Source organism: Gorilla gorilla, chromosome 7 (genome assembly GCF_029281585.2).
Source record: "Gorilla gorilla gorilla isolate KB3781 chromosome 7, NHGRI_mGorGor1-v2.1_pri, whole genome shotgun sequence".
Lineage (NCBI taxonomy): Eukaryota > Metazoa > Chordata > Mammalia > Primates > Hominidae > Gorilla > Gorilla gorilla.
The window spans coordinates 73,097,596-73,123,475 of NC_073231.2; the positions used below are offsets into that span (position 1 = coordinate 73,097,596).

Genomic DNA, 25,880 nt, shown 5'->3' on the forward strand with positions numbered 1-25,880 from the left:
CAGTGAAACTCTGTCTCAACAACAACAACAACAACAACAACAACAACAACAACAACAACAAAAATTAACTGGGCATGGTGGTGCGTGCCATCCCAGTAGTCCTAGTTACTCAGGAGGCTGACGTGGGAGTATTGCTTTAGCTCAAGAGTTCAAGGTTGCAGTTAGCTATGATCACACCAATGCACTCCAGCCTGGATGATGCTGTCTTAAAAATATTAAAACCAAAATATGCCCAGGAGTTTGAGAGCAGCCTGGACAATACAGCAAGACCCCATCTCAAAAAAAAAAAAAAAGGATGAAAAAACCAATAAAAAATCCAAAACATTTCTGGTTCCAAGCATTTCGGATATGGGATACTCAACTTGTATAATCATAATAATATAAATACCATTTATTGATTTTCATCTTTGAGAATCAATCTGTAGAAAATGTGTGCAAAGCTTAATTATAGTTATACAACAGAATGTTACCAATCTTAACAATATAAAGTGCAGATGCAAAGGTAGGTAGATGGAAAAGAAGAGTGTAATAAAAGAAGGGAAGGAGAGCTAATATTATTTTCTTCCAAAGTGATACTATCTCCAGCAAATGGAAGAACAAAACCCCTCTGGCTAACATCATAATCAATGGTGAGAAAATACATGGTTAACCTTTAAGATTAAGAACAGGGCAAGGATGTTCCCACTACTGCTATTCTACATGGTACTGATAGTCCTAGCTAATGCAGTAAGACAAGAAAATAAAATAAAAGATACACAGATTGAGAAGAAAGAAAGAAAACTGTTCACAGATGACCTAGTATTCTATGGAGAAAATCTCAAAGAAACAACAAAAAACCACTGGAACTACTAAGTGATTACAGCAAAGTTGCAGGGTTAATATCAAAAAGTTAATTGTTTTCCTATGAAACTCAATGAACGATTGGAATTTGAAATTAAAAATAATACTATTTACAATAGCAACAAAATAAATGAAATACTTAGGTATAAATCTAACAAAATATGTACAAGATCTGTATGAGGAAAACTAAAAAACTCTTCTGAAAGATATCAAAGAAGATATAAATAAATGCAAAGATATTCCATGTTCATGGATAAGAAGGCTCTAGTATTGTAACATGTCATTTTTTCCCCACCTGATCTACAGACTCAACACTATCCTAATCAAAATCTCATCAAGTTATTTTGTGGATATCAACAAACTGATTCTAAAGTTTATATGGAGAGGCAAAATGACCTAGAATAGCCAAGACAATATTGAAGAACAAGAACAAAGTTGGAAAACTGACAGTACCCGACTTCAAGACTTAAAAGTCTCAGTAATTGGCCGGGCGCGGTGGCTCACGCCTGTAATCCCAGCACTTTGGGAGGCCAAAGTGGGTGGATCACGAGGTCAGGAGATTGAGACCATCCTGGCTAACATGGTGAAACCCCGTCTCTAATAAAAATACAAAAAAAAAATCAGCCGGGCATGGTGGCAGGTGCCTGTAGTCCCAGCTACTTGGGAGGCTGAGGCAGGAGAATGGCGTGAACCCGGGAGGCGGAGCTTGCAGTGAGCCAAGATCGTGCCACTGCACTCCAGCCTGGGTAACTGAGCAAGACTCTGTCTCAAAAAAAAAAAAAAAAAGTTTCAATAATTAAGATGGTGTACTGGCAGCAAAAGAACAAATAGATCAAGGGAACACAGACCCTCATAAATATAGTCACCTGATCTTTGACAAAGGAACAAAGACATTTCAATGGAGAAAGAACAGTCTTTTCAACAAATGGTGCCAGAACAACTAGATTTCCACAGGCAAAAAAATGAATCTAGACATAGATCTTACATCTTTTACAAAAATTAATTCAAAATGGATCATAGACTTAAATGTAAAACACGAAACTCCTAGAAAGAAAACAGGAGAAAATCTAGATGATCATGGGTTTTACAATGAGTTTTTAGATGTAACACCAGAAATGCAATTCGTGAAAGAAACAACTGATGTGAGACTTCATTAAAATTAAAACTTATGGTTTGCAACTAACTTAGTAAAAATAGCACATGCGCCCCAGGGACCAGGCTGCACCCCTCTGCACCATATGCCCTGTCCCTGTAGCCAGTCTGCTCAGGGGCACAGTGCTGCCGTATACCAAAGAGCAGCTCCACGCTGGCTCACGTGGGCCAGGCAGTCTGCTCCACCCCTGCAGACCCTCTTACTTCTTCCTGCCAATCATCTCTCCCTGCTTTGCATCACAGTCTCTGGGGCTGCAGAATTTCTTCATTAAAAAATCTGACCATATAATCTCCACATGGCCAGGGAAAGCAGAGCAACACACAAGCAACTGGGTCCCCTGCTGCCCTTCTTGGTCTCTGCCCCTCTCCCATCACTTGGGAGGGTTTATAACTGCTCCCAGCACTTCTGTGGGTTTTCCACGTGCCCTTCCACCTGCTCTTACAGCCTTGCCCAACTCTACTTGACAAATCCTGACGGTCCTAAGGCCACCCACCCTCTGCAGTCAGTGGCTGCAGCCCTCAGACATCCCTCCCTCCCTTCCTGACTCCTGGTACCAGTACTGAGATGTCTGTTTTCTCCACTGGACTCAGAGCTTCAAAGCCCCCAAAGCCTCCTGAGCATTATCTCATTTAATTCTCAACAGTGTTTTGAGGCTGATTCCATTAGCCCTATTTTACAGATGAGAAAATGGAGGCCCCATATGACCCATCACCCCATAACTGCAGTAATGCGTTAGCATTAACCCCAAAAGGAGATGCACAGAAGAGAAAATCCAAATGGCCTCAACACAGTGAAAAGAATGTGAAAGCAACAATGGAATCACAAGAGTTTTCTGTTTATCAATTATAAAAAGTCAGGAACTAGTTATAGGTAAGGGTGAGGAACACCAGCCATCTTAGACATTACGCTCGGAATTCTGAATTTTGATATGCTTTGAACCGGCTGGGTGCGGTGGTTCACACCTGTAATTCCAGAACTTTGGGAGGCCGAGGTGGGTGGATCACCTGAGGTCAGGAGTTCAAGACCAGCCTGGCCAACATGGCAAAATCTCTATTAAAAATACAAAAAGTAGCCAGGTGTGGTGGTGCATGCCTGTAGTCCCAGCTACTTGGGAGGCTGAGGCAGGAGATTCTCTTGAACCCAGTAGGCAGAGGTTGCAGTGAGCTGAGATCATGCCATTGCACTCCAGCCTGGGTGACAGACTGAGACTCTGTCTCCAAAAAAAAAAAAAAAAAAAAAAAAGAGAGAGGCACAAACCCCTAGTGTAGCCACTTTGGAAAACACTGGTGTTCTTCAAAAAGGTTAAATGCAGGGTTACCATATGACTAGGCAATTCCAGTCCTGGATTCATACCCCAAATTTCAAAACAGGCGTTCAAACAAAACCTTGTCCATGAATATTCATAGCAGCTTTATTCGTAGTAGCCAAAAAGTAGAAACAGCCCAAATGGAATGTCCATCAACTGAGGAAACGATAAACAAAATGTGGCATATCTGTGCAATGAAATGTTATTATGCCATAAAAGAAATACACACTGCATTGTGGATGAACCTTGAAAACATTATGCTGATTGAAAGATGCTAATCATGAAAGATCACATAGTATGTTAGGTTTGTGCAAAAGTAATCACGGCTCTTTGCATTACTTTTAATGGCAAAAACCACAATTATTTTTGCACCAGCCTAAATATTATTCCAGTTAACATGAAATGTCCAGAATAGGCTGGGGGCGGTGGCTCACACCTGTAATCCCAGCATTTTGAGAGGCCGAGGAGAGGAGATCACCTGAGGTCAGGAGTTCAAGACCAGCCTGGCCAACATGGTAAAACCTTGTCTCTAATAAAAATAAAAAAATTAGCCGGGCATGGTGATGCACGCCTGTAATCCCAGCTACTTGGGAGGCTGAGGCAGGAAAATTGCTTGATCCCAGGAGGTAGAGGTTGCAGTGAGCAGAGATCACACCACTGCACTCCAGCCTGGGTGACAGAGCGAGACTCCATCTCAAAACAAAAACAAAAACAAAAACAAAAAACCCCCCCAAAAAACAGAACAGGCAAATTCATAGAAGCAAACAGTAGATTGGTGGTTTCCTAAGACTAGGGTGTGGGAGGGTGGGTGGTAACGGGGTGTGAATGATAACGGGTACGAGTTTTTGTTCTAAAATTAGATTGTAGTGATCTTTGCACAATTCTGTGAATACTAAAAACACTTTAAAGGAGTGAATTATAGGGTATTACTGAGTTATAGCTCAATAAAGTTGTTTAAAAAGTCCATAAACCCCAAACCGCTGAAATCCTCCTTTACAGAAATCAGTAGAGATTGATGTCCAAGAATGTTTATTACAGCCTTGTTTAATAATTGCAAAAACACGAGAGATCCTGGATGTCCATGAGTGGAGGAAGAGTTTATTCATATGAGGGGATGCTATGCAACTATTAAACTCTTGAGTTCGACCTCTCCCCCCACCTGGACAGACATCCCTCCTAAAGGGAAGCAAGTGGCAGAATAATGTGCAGTAAATCATTTGACTTGCAAGAACGCATACACCCTCAAGGCGGGCAGCTGTGTCTCCTGGATGCGCCAGCGCAGGCAGGAAGCCGGGGACAGAGGGTGGGCTGTTAACTTTCTCTTATTTTTCACTAGTTCCACTAGACATGTATGACTTTTATTACTAAGTTTTATAAAGTTAAAAAAGAGAAAATAATAATGCTATTTTCAGCTCCAGACTCACATATCTAACCAGCTGCTGAAACATCTCAGATGTATGTAAAACACGCAAACTCTCCCGACAGAACTGAGCGGGTCCCCTCAAAGCTGACTTTGCCTGCCACATCCTACTTAATGAACAGCACCACTGTTACCTCAACTGAGCCAGGAGCTCGGAGGTTGTCAGATATGTCTTCTGCCTCCATCTATGCCCAATTCATCGCTCAACCTGCCGATTTCCCTAAGTCCACCCTTGGATTTCCTTCTCTACCTCTGCCACCCAGTCCCTCCACTCTGCTCTGCAGGGAGGACATCAGACCAGGCCGCCTGTACCAATGACAGAACACACTCCTGACACCACCAGCCTGGTGGGCCCACCAGCCTCAGCTTGGTCCCACCTCCATCTGGCTGCCTGTCCTGCCTCTTCCCAGACACCCCTGCTCACCAACTTTCTCATGCCAGTGGCCTTACGAAGTCCTGCTCTCTTCCCAGGAATGTTCCTCCTGCTCCATCCCTGACCTAAGTAGTCTCATCTATGCTTCAGAGCTCAGCTTGAGGCTCCTGTCTTTGGGAAGCCTTCCCTGAGTTCCCCACTAAGACATGGGCCCAGGTTATCAGCGGCTAGAGCACTCAGAGCCTGAGGATAGGCCTGTCTGTGTTCATCTGATTCACATCTTTCTGTGCAGACTCGAGTCTGATACCAAGAACAATTTCTGCTTTTGTTCTTTATGTATCCAGTGTCTGGAACTTAGCGGGTGCTCCACAAATACTTGTTGAATAAATGAGTAAATGAATATAAAGTATAACAGTTAAGAAAGTATAAACACCAATTCCTGTGAGATGGCTGCCTACCTTGAACACTGCAGATGGAGTTGACAGGTGTGGCAGAGTCCAGGCTGTCGAGCATCACCGGGCCAGGCAGCTCACAGGAACTTGCACCAGAGACCACACTCAAAAGGGGCTTCTGAAGCAAGAGGACAGTTCGTTCAGCACAAACAATCCGACCTGCCGACAGAGACACTTCAGGTTATTGAAGCCTTGAAGAAAAAGTGAATCGTGCCCATAATGGCAGTCTCCTTTGCTACCCCTCGAGTCATGCAGGTGAAGATGCAGTTATGGGACTGTGTCCAGCAGCACGTTCATTGTGTGTGCACACTCCTGAACCCTGTGAGCTAAGCTAAAAAAGCACTCAAATGTGAGATTCAAGTCAATCCACAAAGGGTAAATTATGTGGTATGTGAATTATGACTCAATAAAAATTAAAAAAGATAGCTTAGGCAGGATTTTAGTTTGATCCCTGGAAAAAGGGGCTGGCTGATCTAAGTATACGCATTTATAATATTCTAGCTTTTGGTTTGTTTGTGGATTCTGCAGCAGTATGGGGTGCCACCAGCAGACAATTCTGGAGTGAGCACAGCATCTCCATGGAGCTGGTTCTGCCCAGGTGGCTGCTACAGGGTCAGTGAAGGCTGGAGGCTGGTACATGGGCCATGTCTGTGATGGGCTCCGTGAAGGTGCCGGCAGCGTCCAAGCAACGTGGAGGCATCCAGAGGCCACAAGAGGTATTCTATGGGCACCGATCAGTCGCCCCTGCATCAAAGCTGTGGAGAAGCAAGCACACCCTGGTCACGGAGAGCGTCCTTGAAGAAAAGGCTGTGAGGGGCAGCCCCAGCGAGTGCCTCCAGGACTTCAGAGCCCAGCACACACAAGGGGGCCACATAGACCAGCAGGGTTTTGGGGAGCCTGGGGTCTCTCTCCTCCTTTGTTTGCAGAGTGACATCGGTCACTAGCAGCCAGATCTCCCTTTGCTCCAGAAGAAGCAGACTCTTCAGCTACAATTTGAAGACACAATAAAGATTAATTATTATACCAAAAAAGTTTTAAAAGCATTTAAAAGCAGAAGTTATACATATACTAACAATTTAAGATATTATTTCAAAAACACTTTAAAACATACACTAGACTTTGCACATCTTGGTCACTAGCCCCATGTGCCCTGGATGCCTCGACTTTGCACCTGGTTAAAGGCTTCCTTGGTTGGGAACAGGCCACCCTTCCCTGGCAGCATTCCATTTGTCCACTGACATCCTCAGGCTGAATCCATTGTTCTTTTCCTCCTGGTCCTCTGTTTATATACTTAGAATGTTAATTACAACATTGTTTCCTGTGTAATACATACATATTATTCTTTCCAGGCAGTTGTAAGTTTCCTGAGGGTTAGGAACAGATCTTACTTGCCCTCAGACTTTGTACAGGGCCTTGGTATAAAGCTGGTGTCGCGTATTTGTTGCATCTGCAACAGGTTTTATTATTTTCTTTTCTTCTTTCCTTCTATATTTTTTCATTTTTTTCTTATCTTCAAAACTTGTAATGCCTTTTCAAGTTCCATTAGACTGGTATTCTGCCCTTTCCTTTTGGTCAGGGCTTAGGATTCAGTAGATGCAAATGGGGCCAAGGATGGTCAGCAGGGCCAGGGCCTGAGGATGTGGCCAGTTGGAGGTTCAGCTGGTGTTGCTGGCACAGACGGTGTGGTCAGGCTGAGAATTCCACATGGCCAGTTAACAGGACTGGGCAGAGAAGGTCACTTGTGTGGTGCGTAGCTGAGGGTTGGGGTGAAGGAGGTGGCCTACATTGTCAGGAGGTTGATTACATACAGGAAGTATGAATAAGTAATATTGAGGAAAATGAAGCCAAGCTTCTTACTGTTGGAGAAGCGAGTTATACATATAGAAATAAGAAAACTTAGAATAAATTCTGTGGTAATGCTCTAGAGTTGGAAGTATTGGTATGAAATAATGATTTTAGATAGATAGAAATATAGAAGTAGATATAGTTGTGTGTGTATGTGGATGAATATACACACACATTTCCTTCCTCTGTCCACTGAGAGGGCAGAGAGGCAATGATATCTCAATAGCAGGAAGCCCACCTAGAACCCGGATCTTGGCTTCTAAGTAACATTCTTAACCAGCCACAGTGGCACAAGTGACTCAGGAGCAGTCTCAACTACTTGGGAGGCTGAGGTGAGGGCATCGCTTGAGCTCAGGAGTTTGAGGCTGTGGTGCACCAAGATCATGCCTGTGAATAGCCACTGCATTTCAGCGTAGTGAACATAGCAAGATGCCATCTCTGAAAAACTAAAACTAAAACTAAAAAAACCCCAAAACCAAAAAGCCATTCTCCATTAAAATCAACCAGAGCTTCTTGAAAAGATGGCTGACTCCAGAGCACAGAAAGCAAAAGATGAGTTTGACACATCTTACTGTGTCAGAAAATAAGGAGGTACTCAAAGAATGATGGGCATGTGTCCAAAGGACACAGGAACCAGCTTAAATATGGTAAAATTGAGCATCAAAATGAATACAGTAATAGATATAACTTGCTGAATAAAAGATGAATTCATTGGTCCATACTGATATTTAATAAGTGGGCTGGGCACAGTGGCTCATACCTGTAATCCCAGCACTTTGGGAGGCTGAGGCGGGAGGATTACTTGAGCCCAGGAATTTGAGACCAGCTGGGGCAATATAGTGAGACCCCATCTCTACAAAAAATAAAATAAAGCTGGGTGTGGTGGCGAGTGCCTGTAGTCCCAGCTACTTGGGAGGCTGAGGTAGGAGAACTGCTTGGGCCCAAGAGGTCAATGTTGCAGTGAGCTGTGATGGTACCACTGCACTACAGCCCAGATGACAGAACAAGACCGCCTTCTCAAAGAAAAAAAAAAAATTAAAAAAATTAGTGGGCCAGTCGTGGTGACTCATGCCTGTAATCTCAGCACTTTGGGAGGCCGAGGCGGGCGGATAACCTGAGGTCGGGAGTTCAAGACCAGCCTGACCAACATGGAGAAACCCCATCTCTACTAAAAGCACAAAATTAGCCAGGCGTGGTGGCACATGGATGTAATCCCAGCTACTCGGGAGGGTGAGGAAGGAGAATTGCTTGAACCCAGGAGGCAGAGGTTGCGGTGAGCTGAGATCGCACCATTGCATTCCAGCCTGGGCAACAAGAGCGAAACTCCGTCTCAAAAAAAAAAAAAAAAAAAAAAAGGTGAATATTTCAGGAAGGGCAAAGCTTTCTGTAAGGTTATCTGTGGGTGGGAGTTCTGACAACCTCCAAAGATTTTATATGCTGTTTGTAAATACTTTGGATTTGGCCAGTGGTCTCTCTTTCAATCTATTAATGAACCAAAATGTTCTAATCTCCTTTGAAATTAATTATGAAATTATCTCTACTATTGGGGTTATGAACAAAGTCAGTAACAATCAAATCAACTGTAAAAAGACATCAGTAACTAATTAAAGCAGTACTACCACTACACTGCTAAAATTTTATTAAAAATAGGTTTCTTCTCTGGCCAGGCGTGGTAATCCCAGCACGTTGAGCCTGGCCAACATGGTGAAACCCTGTCTCTACTAAAAATATAAAAATTAGCTAGGCGTGATGGTGCATGCCTGTAATCCCAGCTCCTCTGGAGGCTGAGGCATGAGAATTGCTTGAACCCAGTAGGCGGAGGTTGCAGTGTGCTGAGATCATACCACTGCAACTCCAGCCTGACTGACAGAGCATCTCAAAAAAAAAAAAAAAAAATTGGTGAATATTTCAGGAAGGGCAAAGATTTCTGTAAGATTATCTGAGGTTGGAGGTTCTGAAAATGTCCAAAAATTTTAGATGCTTTTGTAAATACTCTGGATTTGGCCAGTGGTCTTTCAATCTATTAATATACCAAAATGTTCTAATCTCCTTTGAAATTAACTATAAAATTGTCCTACTATTGGGGTTATGAACAAAGTCAGTAACAATAAAATTATCTGTAAAAAGACATCAGTAACTAATGAAAGCAGTACTAGTACTACCACTACATTGCTAAAAGTTTATTAAAAATAGATTTCTTCTCTGGCCGGGCATGGTGGCTCACGCCTATAATCCCAGCACTTTGGGAGGCCAAGGTGGGTGGATCACTTGAGGTCAGGAGTTCGAGACTAGCCTGGCCAACATGGTAAAACCCCATCTCTACTAAAAATACCAAAATTAGGCTGGGCGCCGTGGCTTACGCCTGTAATCCCAGCACTTTGGGAGGCAGAGGCGGGTGAATCACCTGAGGTCAGGAGTTCGAGACCAGCCTGGCTAACACTGTGAAACCCTGTCTCTACTAAAAATACAAAAATTAGCTGGTGTGGTGGTGCATGCCTGTAATTCCAGCTACTCGGGAAGTGGAGACAGGAGAATTGCTTGAACCTGGGAGGTGGAGGTTGCAGTGAGCCGAGGTCATGCCACTGCACTCCAGCCTGGGCGACAGAGAGAGACTCCATCTCAAAAACAAACAAACAAAAATTAGCCGGTGTAGTGGCGGATGCCTGTAATCCCAGCTACTCGAGAGGCTGAGGCAAGAAAATCTCTTGAACCCGGGAGGCAGAGGTTGCAGTGAGCCAAGATTGCGTCACTGCATTCCAACCTGGGCAACAGAGTGAGATTCCATCTCAAAAAAAAAAAAAAAGTCTTCTTACTCATAATTGCCTAAACCTGGAAACAACCAAGATGTCCTTCAGCACGTGAATGAATAACTAAACTGAACTATGTGGTACATCCGGACAATGGAACATTATTCAGCACTCAAAAGGAAACGAGCTATCTAGCCATGAAGTCACAGAAACTTAAATGCATATTATTAAGTGAAAGAAGTCCGTCTGAAAGGCTACAGACTCTAAGATTCCAACTTTATACAATATTCTGAAAAGGCAAAACTGTGGAGATGGTAAAAATAAGAATGTTTGCCAGGGATTTGTGGGGAGGGGGAATAAACACGTGGAGCAGATTTTTAGGTCACTGAAACTGCTCCATATGATACTATGAACGTAGATACATGGCATTACATATTTGTGCAAACCCATAAAATTACACCACCAAGAGTGAACCCTCATGTAAACTGTGGACTCTGGGTGAGTACGATGTGTCAATGCAGGTTCATTAGTTGTGAGCAATGTGCCGTCCTGGTAGGGATGTTGATAATGGGGAGGCTGTGCATGTGTGGGAGTAGAAGGTGTATGGAAAATCTCTGTACCTTCCTCTCAATTTTGCTGTGAACCTAAAACTGCTCTAAAAGAAAAAAGTCTAATAAAAATTTTTATAGCCCTGTGTAATCAGGGAAAGTTTTTTGTTTGTTTGTTTGTTTTTGAGACGCAGTCTCGCTCTGTCGCCCAGGCTGGAGTGTAGTGGCACAATTTCGGCTCACTGCAACTTCTGCCTCCGAGGTTCAAGTGATTCTCCAGCCTCAGACTCCCGGGTAGCTGGGATTACAGGCACCTGCCATCATGCCCGGCTAATTTTTGTATTTTTGTAGAGACAGGGTTTCACCACATTGGCCAGGCTGGTCTCAAACTCCTGACCTCAGCTGATCCACCTGCCTCGGCCTCCCAAAGTGCTGGGATTACAGGCGTTAAGCCACCGTGTCTGGCCCAGGAAAAGTATTTAAGCATAGATGATATAGACACCTATAATGCTAGTAATAAGGCAAAAATATTACCAATGCAAATTTATCAGGAAAAAATAGATCTCTCCCACACAAATATGCCCAATTAATTTTTGACAAAAGTGCAACAGCAATTTAATGGAGGAAGGATGATATATCAACAAATGGTGCTGGAATGAATGGATATCCAAAGGTGAAAAAATTAACCTTGACCTAAACCACATACCTTATACAAAACCCAACTCCAAATGCATCATGGACTTGGAAGGTAAAGTGTAAAATTAAATCTTCTGGAAAAGAACACAAAAGAATAACTTTGGGACCTATGACTAGGCAAAGAGACTTGACTTCTCTTAGACTTGACAACAAAACTGTGATCTGTAAGAGAAAAATCTGGTAAATCTGACTGCATCAAAATTAAAAACTTCTACTATGTTAAGAAAAATCATTAAAAGGATGAAAATAGAATTTAGAGATCCTGAGAAAATGTTTGCAAATCCTGTATCTGACAAAGGTTTTGTATTTAAAAAATAGAAATAATTTTAAAGACTCAACAATAAACCAACAAACAAGCAATCCAATTAGACAATAGGCAAAAGATGTAAACAGGGATTTTACCAAAGAGGACATATGGATAGCAAGTAAACACATGAAAAGATGTTCAACATTATTAGTCCTTTGGATGAATCTCTAGATAATACTGTTGGCCGACACCTTATATTTCTTTAATGAATTTTTTTTTTTTTGAGACAGAGTCTCACTCTGTCACCCAGGCTGGAGTGCAATGGAGCGATCTTGGCTCACTCAACCTCTGCCTGCCAGGTTCAAGCGATTCTCCTGCCTCAGCCTCCCGAGTAGCTGGGACTACAGGCGTGCACCACCATACCCAGCTAATTTTTTGTAGTTTTAGTAGAGATGGGGTTTTACCATGTTTGACAGGCTGATCTCCAATTCCTGACCTCAGATGATGTACCTGCCTCGGCCTCCCAAAGTGCTGGTATTGCAGGTGTGAGCCACAGCACTGGGCCTAAAAACAAAATTTAAATAGAGACGGAGCCTCACTATGTTGGCCAAGGTGGTCTTGGGCTCCTGGCCTCAAGTGATCCTCCTGCCTCAGCCTCCCAAAGTGTTGAGATTAAAGGTGTGAGGCACTGCGACTGGCCACTGCTAAGATTTCAGACTTCTGGCCTCCGGAAGTGTGAGAGAATACATTTCTATTGTTTTAAGCTATCTAGTTTTTGGAACTTTATATGGTAATCCTAGTAGGAAACTAATACAGATAAATACTGCATGGTTCTATTCATGTAACAACCATAAGACAACATAATTATAATGACAGAGAACATGTGAGTGGTTGCCAGCGCTAGGGATGAAAAAAGGATCGACGTGGCTATAAAGGTGAACACAGGAATCGGTGGTGATGGCACAGCAGAGGATTCTGACTGCAGTGACAGTGATGCAAGGCTGTACATGTGACAAAACTGCACAGAAGTGCACGCACACATACACACACAAACACACAGAGTGCACGCATGGCTGCTGAAACCTGAATGTGCTCCATGGATTGCTCCTGTGTCAGTTGCTTGTTTTTTTTGTTGTTGTTGTTGAGACGGAGTCTCACTCTGTCGCCCAGGCTGGAGTGCAGTGGCGTGGTCTTGGCTCACTGTAAGCTCCGCCTCCAGGTTCACACCATTCTCCTGCCCCAGCCTCCCAAGTAGCTGGGACTACAGGCGCCTGCCACCACGCCTGGCTAATTTTTTTGTATTTTTAGTAGAGACAGGGTTTCACCATGTTAGCCAGGATGGTCTCAATCTCCTGACCTCGTGATCCACCCGCCTTGGCCTCCCAAAGTTCTGGGATTACAGGTGTGAGCCACTGCGCCCAGCTGGTTTTGGTTTTTACTGTGGTTACTGTGGGTGTGGGATATTGACATGGGGGTGGAGGGGTGCACCAGACACCCCGGTGTATTTCTTTGCAATCTACTGTGAAACTATAATTATTACAAAATAAAAGTTAAATATGAAAACTATCTTTTTCACCTTCATGACTTAGTCATTAGTGTAACGGAAATACAACTGAATCTGCTTTTTTTTTTGAGACAGGGTCTCACTCTGTCACCCAGGCTGGAGTGCAGTGGTGCAATCACAGCTCACTGCAGCAACCTCCTGGGCTCAAGGGATCCTCCCATGTCAGCCTCCCAAGTAGCTGAGATGATAGGCATGCAGCACCATGCCTGGCTAATTTTTAATTTTTTTGTAGAGACGGGGTTGTGCTTTGTTGACCAGGTTGGTCTGGAACTCCTGGCCTCAAGAGATCCTCTAGCCTCAGCCTCCCAAAGTGCTAGGATGACAGGCGTGAGCCACCACGCCTAGTCTGGGTCTGTTTTTGTGACTGGAGTTCCAGCAATGACTCATGGTGCCATTCTGAAAGTCAACCCTCACTGCCAAGGATGCAGGCCACTGGCTTAACTACGGACTGGCCCCAGGAGTCAGCTTATTTCTATTCCTTCTTGAGACAGCTGGTTTCTGGTGATTCTTTTACACACAAAAGCAGACTATAGGAGACAGACAGAATTTCAGTGGATCATGGAACCTGTTCCATTGGGTTCCAGGTCTTTGACTGTTTTGTGGCTATAGGACTACTGATTCCTAGGCACACATGCCCACTGGAAGCCATGCTCACTGAAAGCTGCACTTGCACTGGTGGGAGCCTGTTTCTTGGATAGGTGGGGATTAACATTATCTTCTCTACCTCCCTGAGGGAGGACCCCTTCACAGGGCAAGGTGGATGACCTGCTTCACTCTTGGTCTTTCTCTGCCCCCGAGTTCCCCTCCAACTGGCTTTGGTGCAAGCATTTTGACACCTGCTTTCTTTACTTTCAACCTCGGTCTCAGCCAGAGGGCCATGGGCAGGAGTGTTAGCTGCAACTGCCACGTGGCTGCTCTGAGGACAGCATTCTCCCTATGGGTGAAAGGCACCTGCACAGAGAGCCACCGCCTGGCCCATGACCCAGAAGAGCAGGAATGTGCCAGATGCCAGGGGCATCCCTACACACACTGACCCTTCTCAAGGTGGGCAGAGGAGTGTGAAGTCAGTCTTAGGTCTCCTCAGGCTTGGAAAGTATGGGACATAGCACGTGCCCTGCCTCGTCCTTGCTGGGAGCCCTATCCTCCTATCTCCTGAGCCGGACACTGGGGTGCTCACAGGGAGCACCACTGAGGGACTCATGCCAATCATTCTCCATTTCTTCATGAGAGGCACTGATCAGCTGTCAAATGATGAAAAGGGGAACAGATGAAGAGAAAACAAAGGAAAAAGGGTATTTCAAAACTCCTAAATTCATCCTAGAACAATCCAATATGGTGAGAGAATGTTACACCCATTTGACAGACAAGGACATGAGACAACGCGGTGAAGTACCTGCACAAGCTCACTCAGCATGTGGTTGGGGGTGGGGGTGTGTTGCGTCCCTGCCCCACCCCCAGGGCACCAGGTAACTGAGGGACCGTGGAGCCAGGAAGCACCAGGGGACACTGGGCTGAGTAAGAGTCAGGAAACCCACACCAGGCTCCACCAGGGTTTGGTTGTGTGTATCAGAGATAGCAGATAACCAGGCCTAGCCTTGGTCTTCTCCACTTGGAATTAGGAACAGTGACACTATTGCTGCTGAGATAAAATGATATGTACATGAGAATGGTTTGAAAATCTGAAAAATCTCTGACAGAATTAAAGGTGGTGAAGTATTGATAATCAAAAATAAAGAGCTAAATGTGGTTCATTTATATTCACAACTCAGCCCTCTGATTTCCTTTCTGTGGACAAGACTCTATGCGCTGGCAAGCACTAGCTAATCCACAGGTTAAGCTGCAGAAACACACACACACTTTCTGCAGAGAAGGAAAGGAAACGCAATTGACAGTTACTAGCATATCACCTAAAGCACACTCCTTACATCTGAAATGTAAAAATTAAATTGAGATAAAGCCTTAAAGTACTTTCATATGATGATCATATGTATCAGCGCTGTGTTCTTGCGCAGCACCTATGGCATCCTCAGGTAACAAGCTTGCATCCTACTCGGTGGCCGTCAACAGATGGCCCTCCCCGTCTCCTCTCCCTGACACACACCGCACTGCGCATTCAGTACAACCTACGGGACACCAGGAGACACTCGGGTTGTTTTTCTTTCTGCGTCAGAGTTCCTGTGTCCTCCAGCCATGCTCAGCACCTGAAGAACGTCAGCAAACCATGGCCTGTGGGCTAATCCAGCCTGCCCCCTGCTTATGTGTGGCCTGTAAGCTAAGTATGGTTTTTATGTTTATTCAAGGTTCTTACATTTTTAAATGGTTAAAAAACCGTAAGAATATTTTGTGACAAGTAAAAATTAAGTTAAATTCAAATTTTGGTGTCTGTAAATAAAGGTTTCTGAAACACAGCCCCGCTCATTCATTTGTGAATGACAACATGGCTGCTTTTGCACTGCAACGTGGAGCTGAGTAGTTGCTATGAAAACCATACAACCCAAGAAGCCTAAAATATTGACTATCTGGCTCTTTACAGAAACAGTCTGCCCACTACCCCTGATGCAGATGGAAGAGAAGTTGATTTAACATGCTTGTGATAACACTGATTTAATGATACTCGTATATATGCAATTCATCAAGAACTTGACTAGAAGTTATGAAACATATTCTTTTAGTCACTCTCTTATTCTTCCACTGTCTAAGAATGATCAGAGAAATGCAAAGAATTTGTTCAAAATAAATGTACAACAGAAAATAACTCTGGATAACTTAAGCGGAAGAGAAAGGCTCCAAAACCAGGCAGCTGAATTGGGTTGTATGCAACCATGAATGCTTTGAAGAGATTCGCAACAAGCATGTCGGGGTGAAATGGCATGAGGTCTGGGTGTGCTTTAGCATACTTCAGCAACAAAAAGAAAAGTGAGGGGTGTGAGTGTCAGATCTTGATAACCAGGCATAGTATGATTAGAGAGACAGCCCCTGGTGCCACCCCCACCACTGTCCCCCGACTCATGGTGCACTGGGGCACCTGGCCGAGGTTGCTGGCCAAGGTGCCAGCCTCCTGCCCTCCCTTGAGACTCCTTGCTGGGCAATTCCTGAGTATTCTGGCCTGGCTGGTAGCTGGTGATCCACCGACAGCCCAGGTGAGTGCAGGCATCTGGGGCCTGGTTTGCTCCACTCATACACACCCTCAAGGAGGCAACGTGTGGGGCACTCACTCTCTCCTGCACCATGGCAGATGCACCCAGTGCACATTGCCCATGAGTGGACAAGAGTTTGACAAACAGGATGTTCTCAATCCCTCTTGGGTGATTAGATCTACATGGATATTCCTCCATAAGGTAAGGGCTGGCAGAGGTTTCTAGCAGAATGTAGTCCACGCATTCAAACTGGCAAGCAGGTCTCCTTCCCTCCTCTACTCCTTGTTGATTGATAGCAAGCTCCTCTAGGCCACTGCTCCCTAGAACTGCCCAAGGCCTCATAGGGACCATGGAGGTGGGATGGGGGGGCTTTCAGTTTTGAAGGCTCTAAAAGTTCCCAGAAGTAGCTGAGCTCGATCCTGAGATTCCCACTTCCACCACATAAATGAGGTTTCTCCATCTCTTTCCTTTCTTCAACCTGCCTAAGTGTCAGGAAAGAATGAACATTACTGGGCTGAGAAGCTTTGGGGACAGGGTTGTACCTGGGTGTCTTACACCCCAGTGCTTAGCACAGTGGCTGGTAGTCTGCATCTGTAAAAGGAATGGATTTACTGCCACTTCAGTATATGGGGCATGCTTAACTGGACTTTAAAAACACTTTTCTGTTTTGGCAATGCATTAATTTCCAAAGGAGATTACCCTTTAATAAACCTCTAACACCGTGTGTGTGTGTGTGTGTGTGTGTGTGTGTGTGTGTGTGTGTGTGTGTGAGAGAGAGAGAGAGAGAGAAAGGCTGAGAGATTGAGAGAGATTATTACCTGTGGTTTTTGGTATATCACCGTGGCATAGAAACTGCAACGGGTACCAAGATCATTCATCTGGAAAGGAATTAGAAAAGGTTGGCAGCATTACACGAAGCACACAGACATGGCCAATCTCTAAAAAACTTGTTAGAAACAACGACATTACCTGGAGAATGTCTCTTAAGCAGCGGGTAACTGGAGGCTGGTAAAGCTTATAAATGGGGTCTTTGTCAATTATATCAATTTGTCCCAGATTTGTATGAGCTGTGAGGATGTAACACAAGGCTGGAGGAGGCAGATGAGTTTTTATCTGTTTAAATGAGACAAAGGTAGAAGGTGAATGTATTGTTAAAAGACTCAAAAAGAGGAGATATTATTAAAATCTCCTCTTTAATATATACATATTTGCTTACAGGTGCATCCTCTCTCTGGAATGCTATACAAGGAATGGATTGCATTGTTTACTTCTGGGACCAAGTATAAGAACTTCCATACTTATGAACCTATTAATTCAAGGTTTCATTTTAGAAATCTTTCGGGGTATACTGAAAATATCATCTAGAAATTACTTCCTCTTAAGTAATCTAGAAATGGCTTTTTTTTGAGACAGAGTTGCACTCTCGTTGGCTGGAGTGCAATGGCGTGATCTCGGCTCACTACAACCTCTGCCTCATGGGTTCAAGTGATTCTCCTGCCTCAGCCTCCCGAGTAGCTGGCATTACAGCCATGAGCCACAATGCCCAGCTAACTTTGTATTTTTAGTAGAGACGGGGTTTCTCCATGTTGGTCAGGCTGGTCTTGAACTCCCGACCTCAGGTGATCTGCCTGCCTCGGCCTCCCAAGTGCTGGGATTACAGGCATGAGCCACCGTGTGTTTTGACAACTACTATGCTGTTTGGCACAGTTCAGGGTCACAGACTTAGCACTACTAAGAAGTCAGCCACAACCTAAGGAAGACAGCCCCAGTTTTGTTTTGGGACCTCTGGCCCAAAGCAGCAGCTGGCTAGCCTGCTGGAAAAGGCTCAGGAGGGAGAGGAGGGAACACTTTCCATCCATTTTGCTGCTTCTGAGACACTATCATGAACAAGCAGGACAATGGAAGTTCCTGGCTACCCAGGACGTTGTACGAATGTCTATGGATTGTATTGAGTTCCTGCTCCAATTGGTAACTGAGTGTTGGTTCTATGAGTGACTAGAAGTTCATGGGAAAAATTCTATATGTTTACTTTAGTACAAGGCTGAGACCCCAACTGTTCCAACAGTATGTGAGGGTTGTGGTTTAAGCATTCATCGTAAGTTAACTTCAAGAAAATGCTGTGCAGCACAGTAGGGAAGGCAGCCAGGGCTTGGTCTCCAGGCACCTGAATCCCAATCCTGGCTCATATTCATGCATCACTACAAAGGAACTGACTGCACGGGGGCTCCTTGTTTCCACTGGAGCAGGGGACACAGACCATGTGGGTGACAGTGATGACGCCTGGCTTGGCACCTGGCATGGAGTAGTCTGCGACTGGGGAAGTTTTTCCAGTGCCGGGCTTACCTCTTTACAGGGCTGGTCGCGGCCAGGTGTTTTCAGAGGTATCGCTGGGGGCCATAGGGTGTCAATCAAACTGAAAATCCCCGCTGTCCTGGAACAAGAAAAGTCAAAGGTATTCATCATCAGACATCCCTTACTGAGTACTTGGCCAGTGAGCTGGTAGAATGCTTAACATACTCTAATGCCTAAGGCCATGGAACTACAATTCGAGATGTGTGGCGATTCAGAGTGGGAAGAAGGCACACAGACAGATGGACAGACACTGTGGGAAACCAACTGCACAACAGGAACTTGCTCACTAAATTAGGATCCATCCACACAGTGAAATAGTATACGGTCACTGAAATGGTTACAAAGAAAATACTTATGGACATGGAAACATGTTTGTGATACCCTGCTAAGAAAAAAGCAGGCAACAAATTAACTCTCTCTCACTCTCTCTGTGTGTGTGTATGTATGTGTATCTATGCATGCATCTATATATACTAAGCCAAAGGAAAAGATTGAAGCCTATAAGAATGTTTTTAGTGGTTATCTGAGTAGAGTTTGGAGGTGATATTTACTTTCTTCCTGTGGACTGGGTATTTTGTATATTTTCCCCAAACAGATATGTATTACTTATGTAAGAAAAGTTATCTGGGCTGGGTGCGGTGGCTCATGCCTATAATCCCAGCACTTTGGGAGGCTGAGGCGGATGGATCACCTGAGGTCAGCAGTTCAGGACCAGCCTGGCCAACATGGTGAAACCCTGTCTCCACTAAAAATACAAAAATTAGCCGGGCATGATGGCGGATGCCTGTAATCCCAGCTACTCGGGAGGTTGAGGCAGGAAAATCGCTTGAACCCGGGAGGCGGAGGTTGCAGTGAGCTGAGATCACGTCATTGCACTCCAGCTGGGTGACAAGAGCCAAACTCCGTCTCAAAAAAAAAAAGTTATCTGAAGTAAAATATATAGAGGGACACAAAAGGACAAACAGTTATGATTTCAGTTGTATGGTTCTCACCTTAGATCTGACTGCACTTCCGAGACCTGGCTCTAACCTTTACCTGAGCCCCTTGTTAACAGAGATGGGGAACAGCAGGGCCCCTGGAGTCAAGAAACTCATCTTGCTTAAGCTCTGCCTTTTATACACTGTGAGACCTTGAGAAAATGCTTGGACCTTGTGTCAGCCCTTCTGGGAAACTGGGGGATGCTGCTGGCATTACTGCAAGGAGTAAAGGAAGTAAAGAACGTATGTGCAGCACCTACTAAGGTTTCTATGCTCAGAGTGAGTGTCCAACACATTAGCCACTTGATGTTACTATAGTTATCAGTATTGTCATTGCTAAAGCCATAAACTTTTATGCTGTTTTTTGCTCAAAAATCTGCCCAGTTGAAGACAGGATTTTAATCCTAGTGTTACTTTGTGAAGAAACAGAGTAAAATTAAGAGCATGATAAAAGATGAGTGTAAAAAAAATTTCTTTATACAGTACAGAAAAATAAACAACCCTTTCCAGACAGTGACAGAGTGCTTATCAATTTCCCTAAAAATTTGGAGTTTCCCAAAAAGTGTTCTGTGAAGTGTAACCCATGAGAACAGAACTCCCTGTCGGCCATTGTTGCTGTGTGGCACATCTGCGGCTGGCAGGACCCTCACATGCTACAGTGGGACTGGACATGGCAGAGGGCCTAGAGAGCCCTGTGTAAAAGGCACCTGTGACATATTGTTTTAAACTAAAGCTTCTCCCATTTATAACCATGAAACCCTTTTTGGTGTCATTACTAATAATGTCCTGAGAAACTAGTGTTCCCTTGGAATTCTGACAAATGCTGTTCTAGAAGCACACAGCCATAGGAAAGTTCTATTTGAATTTAATCACTTTTATTTAGAGGATGCTACCAGCTAATTACAAAAGTTTAGACATATTATACATTTATTTAATGCACAATGCTTAGCTGAAGAATGGCTATGAGTTAAATAAAATGCTTAGTCTCATAAAAAATCAGCTTCTCCACTGTTTTTAAAAACTATTTTTAAAAATAGATAATGGTTTGGATGGCCACTGTTGCCTTGTGAAGCAGAGTCGTCTGGGGGCAGCTGACACATTCATTTAAATGACTCCCCCCTCTGCTGGGCATAGACTTGGTGTAGAAGCTCACTTTTGGCATAGTTAAAAAGTGTATTGTTCCTCTCACTGCAATTCATTCTTTACTATTCATTTTGTTACACAGGAAACATTCTTTTAAAAAAGTGATCCTTTAAAAATATGTTTAAGCAACAAACAGTCTGACAGGGGAGTGGCTACCATTAGTCTGTCTTTTCAAAAATTAATAAACATTTTTATTTAAAAAGTTTAAAATATAAAGTTTAATTAGAGAAAAAAGGGACATACAGATTAATTCATTATGCTTATGATTTGATAACTTAATTATGTTGGAATAAATTTCATGGGGTATACCTTAATTTATAGATTGCATAAAATGAGTCTGCAGACAAATTCAGGTCATTAATCTGTGACAACAAAAGTTTGTGGAGCAGACAAGGAGAGAAGCAGGGCCAGCTGTCCTACTCACCAGGTCCCTAGTCTGGCAGGCTCTGCAGCAGTCAGCAGCTCACCCAGCAGCTCCCACAAGACTGCCAGAGAGCATGGGGGGAGGTCAAGTCAGCTACCCATCAGTGAAGGGAGAGCCACGTTTCCCATCACACTCAGTCACGGTTCATCTGACCTCTAAAAACCAGCTGTATTTGAAGAGCGGCAAGAAAAGGGCTGGGGGGTGGTGCAGGACACGCGGAGAAGAAAGGAGACAGCATGGCACATGGCATAGGCAGGGAACAGGGACAGCCTGGGAGCCTCCTCTGTGCACTCACTTGGGGGCTGTGGCAGACCCACCTGCAGCACAGGCTGCAGAACACGCAGCTGCTCCTGGAGGCGGGAGGAGGGAGGCAGGAGGCCTGGCAGGAGCCCACACGCGCTTTCCTAAAGTCACGCTCAGGAAGCTGAAAGACTTTCAGTGCTATGTTTTTATTATAGTAACCAGTGTATTTTTTAAGTGGAAAGATATCAAGATCTATACACATGTTAAAATTGTATCTACCAAGTTATACTTAAAATGGTTAAAATTGTAAATTTTATAGTATGTTATTTTACCACAATGAAAATTATATTTACCATAAAAATAAATATAAGTGTTGTTTTTATCTTTTTTCTTTCTCTTTTTTTTTTAACAGAGTCTCTCGCTCTGTCATCCAGGCTGGAGTGGAGCAATCATGGCTCACTGAGGCCAACCCTACGACTGTTTTCAAGTCTTCCACACTCTTTAAAGGAAGGCCACCCCGACATGTCACGAGTCAATGAAATGTAAGAGGCACTTTCTGAGAACATGTTCTCACTTATAAAAAAGCCCTTGGAGACACCCCTCAAGAGAGATAGAGTAAGGATGGGGGCACCACATCACTTACATCTCATGAGGGCCCCATGGAGAGACTGAGACTGGGCTGTACTGGAGATGAGGGCCACGCGGAAGGAGGTCCTGCCAACTCACGTCCTCCAGGGCTGAGCCTGCACACTCCAACCCCATGATGCTGCAGGTGATGTGCATTTGCTCAGAGGAAAGCTGGCCGCAGACTTGGGGACAGAAAGGACACTGTCCACCTTCCACGGCAGAGATTCTGAATCTTTCTCAGCTTCATCTTCCTCCCTTGTAGGATTCTGTGATTCTCTAATTCCTAGTGCTGCTGCTATCCCTCGCTGACATGTGCCTCTGTTTGAGGAGGAAAGACAGTTCCAAAGTCTCCAGTGCTAGGTGTGGGTGCTGAAGCAGACACCTTTCTATGAGAGCGTGGCAGCATGGGGCGCTAGAAACAACCAGCCATCTGTGATAAGTGCCTTCTGCAGGCTGACAGGTGAGCTTGGCTGACTGAAGACTTTTTGTGTTACAAAGTGCTCTCTGGTGCAAAGCAGAATTGCACCTGAACATTTCCAATCTATTTGTAAAGAAATATTTACAAAGACAGAGCCATTAACTTTAATTTTAAAAACATTTCCAAATTTGCTGTTTTAGTAATTACCAGATCCTTGAGAGAGAGAAAAATACTCTAAACATTATAAAGGGTTAGGAATAAACAAATGGAGATATTTATATGGAGCAAAGTTAACTTCTTAGAATGAAAAAAAACCAATTTTCTTGTCTGAATTTTGTTGTTGGTAACATATTTTGGAAGCTGTCAAAATCTAAGTAGAAAACAAATCACAAAGGAAGAGAATCAAGTTGAGACCATCTTCAGAAAAAAATTACAAATTCAGTTCAAGAGTCGGAAGTGATGTCAAAGGACAGATGTTTCTCCTTAGTAAACTAGAGCTGAGGTTTCCCATCGTGACAAGAAAGGTGCATGGAAATGAGTAAGCTACACAGGTGCAGATAACTTTAACTGGGTACCTCCATTTCCTGAATTCCTAAAAAGGCAGCCCCAGCATCACTCATGAGCTCAGAAGTGAGGATGGGGCAAGTCCTGGGGCAATAGAAATCAGCTGTGGACCAAGAAGAGAGTGGGAGTGGCACCACGCCCAAGAGGAGTCTCAGAAATATACAATAAATGAAGGAAGCAGGGTTCCCACCTCACTGCCATTGAAACAATGCTAAATTTACATATTTTTACACACATTTTATGGATATTTTGGTGTAGCAAATGATCTACCTCCTCTGGCCTCATTATAGCTGGTGTTATTTATCTTGATTGGTAGATGACAAATGTCATTTGGAAAACCAACCATTCAAAGTAAGGGCAACCAAGATTTCCACTCTCCAGTCCACTGGAAGAAAGTAAACATGAAAAGTCTTCTTTGCACACCGGAACATTAGCTGATATTACCAGCTTGCTTGCCTATTCTCTTAGTTATTTCAGGGCTTATTTTTTCCATCTGATATTGTCTCATCCAACTAACTCTCAAATCTTCACAGGGCAATTTAAAACTGCCTGAACCACTTTCTTTTGGGTGTGGATAGAGTGGAATTTGCTCTAGGAGATTTAAGCCACAATGGTGCTGTGGACAACAGAAAACGGGAAGACAACAAGGAAGCACCTGGCCCAGGATGGACTCACCCTCAGAGAGCTTGGAATCATTTTTTTTTAACCAAGCATGTATCCTGGGTATAAAATGTTCTTAAAATTTGTCATGTTGCTGCTAATTTCTCTGTACCTGTTACTGTTGTAGGACTCATACCTCTCCAAGAGAGTTCATTTGGATAGTGGAATACTTTAGACCAGTCATTCTTAAAGTGGGGTCTGGGGGTCGCTGGAGGTTCCGAGAGCCTTTCAGGCAGCCTACAAGGCCAAAACTGTTTTCTGCCAAGCCTTTATTTTTCTTCCTCACTTCCATTCTCTCCTGAGTGTACAGTGGTGTTTTCTAGAGGCCCATGATGTGTGATATTACAACAGACTGAAGGCAGAGCACAGATGATAATCCATCATCTCCTGTTCAACCAGTGAAGAGACCTGCAAAACACAGGGCAATGCGACTCTCATTGCTAAATATGTTTTTGTGTTTTAGGAAATATTTTTCATAAAAAATGTTATTTAGGTTGTCATCTAATAGGTTGATTATAGATGCTTTTAGGTAAATTAATGTGTTAAATCTTTTTCAGTTTTAATTTCTAATAAGGTGAATACTGATTAACTCATATTTTTTTTTAAAAAAACCTCTTTGGGCCCTCATTTTTTATATTACACTCATACACACACCCCAAATATATATATTTTTTGGAGATAGAGTCTTGCTCTGTCACCCAGGCTGGAGTGCAGTGGTGTGACCTCCTAGGCTCAAGCAATCCTCTGGCCTTAGCCTCCCAAGTAGCTGGGACTACAGGTGTGCACCACCATTCCTGGCTAATTTTTAAAATTTTTCGTACAGATGGGGTTTCACTATGTTTCCCAGACTGGTCTCCAATGTTTGGCCTCAAGTGATCCTCCTGCCTTGGCCTCCCAAAGTGCTAGGATTACAGGTGTGAGCCATCATGCCTGGCCAGTCCTCATTCATTTTTATTTTTTTCTTTCCTCCCCGCTTATCTTTTACATGGTCATGTTCTTTAGATTGTCTCCCCTCTCTCAGTCTGTCTCCCTTTCCTGCCCACTGCTGGCCACACACTACACATCTTCCCCCACACAGCAGGGTCTCTACATGCCAGAGACAACAGACTTCAGACATATCTGGTAGGCTGTATTTTAAGATATAATTTCAGTGCAGTCTAAGAAACAATTTCCTATTTGTTGCTGAATCATTATTAATAGTGTCCAATAAACTTAGATAGGAATCCTATTTTGAGTTGCAAAGGTAACTTCCCATTCATTGTAAAATTAGGTCAATGCATGTGGGTTATTTATAAATAATGTAACACTTCCTATAACTCCATTCTTTCCTGTGGCTCCACACTCGACATAAAAATAGTAGTTTTAGGAGCAGGCCAACCTGCAGTGTTGAGAAAGACCTGTGGAGACTGAGGAAGTCTCTCTGGATCGGAAAGGAGCTCTTCATGTGGCTCCTGGGGCTAGGGCCAGGCTCCCACACTCCCACCCTGGAGGACCACCTCTGAGAAGGGCTCTTAGCGCTGCTGTGGCTCCCACTGCATGAATGTCACATCAGTGCCAAAGAGAACAGCAAAGGCCGAGCAGTCTTGAAGAGGCAATTCCTGTAAGAATCACTGTTGGGTTCTGTACAAGGACATAGGTGAGAAGAGGCACAGAGGTCACCCCTGATGCCACTCTGAGGCGCCTCTGCCCCACCTCACCCTGTGTTCCGGGGCTGGTCACCACCGAGATCCTCTGGCTTAGTTAGTGCTGCCTGTTTTGTGTCCTCATGAGAATGTGAACCTCCTGAGGGCAGGCTCTATGTGTCTGTTCTCTGTGGAATCCCAGTGCCTAGATGACAGACTGGTGCCTGGGAGGCGCATAACGCTGGCATGGCACGAGGCCATGGATCTGGCATACTAGCTAGCAGGGCCGGCAGGACTCTTCAATCCCACCGGCCAGTACTGCACAGTAAGGACACATGGCATTTCAGCAATGCCGGCACCTGTCACATATCACAAGTGTCCCTCAACGCTTCAGTATGAGAATTTTTCATGAGCCCTGATTTCTTCTGTAAGAAACCCATGGCTTCTGATACATTTCTTTAACCTAAATTCACTTGTTCATTTCATTCATTTAATACTAAACTCTAGGCTAGTTGGTGACAC

General features: G+C 44.0%; 1 protein-coding gene across 13 annotated transcripts in view; it reads right to left on the minus strand.

The window, feature by feature from the left end:
* SPIDR (scaffold protein involved in DNA repair) overlaps window positions 1-25,880 on the minus strand; it is a 476,432-nt gene that overhangs the window by 12,877 nt on the left and 437,675 nt on the right. For 11 of the 13 annotated variants that reach the window (XM_031013651.3, XM_063709293.1, XM_063709294.1 and 8 more), the window contains 5 exons: window positions 18,672-18,759; window positions 17,298-17,441; window positions 17,147-17,206; window positions 6,320-6,530; window positions 5,551-5,703 (listed from right to left, as the gene is read on the minus strand). In XM_031013651.3, coding sequence (XP_030869511.3) covers window positions 5,551-5,703; window positions 6,320-6,530; window positions 17,147-17,206; window positions 17,298-17,441; window positions 18,672-18,759 — 656 coding nt within the window. Of the gene's footprint in view, window positions 1-5,550; window positions 5,704-6,319; window positions 6,531-11,453; window positions 12,192-17,146; window positions 17,207-17,297; window positions 17,442-18,671; window positions 18,760-25,880 lie in introns of those variants that run through there. The other 2 variants (XR_010134994.1, XM_063709297.1) reach the window with 2 other exon arrangements.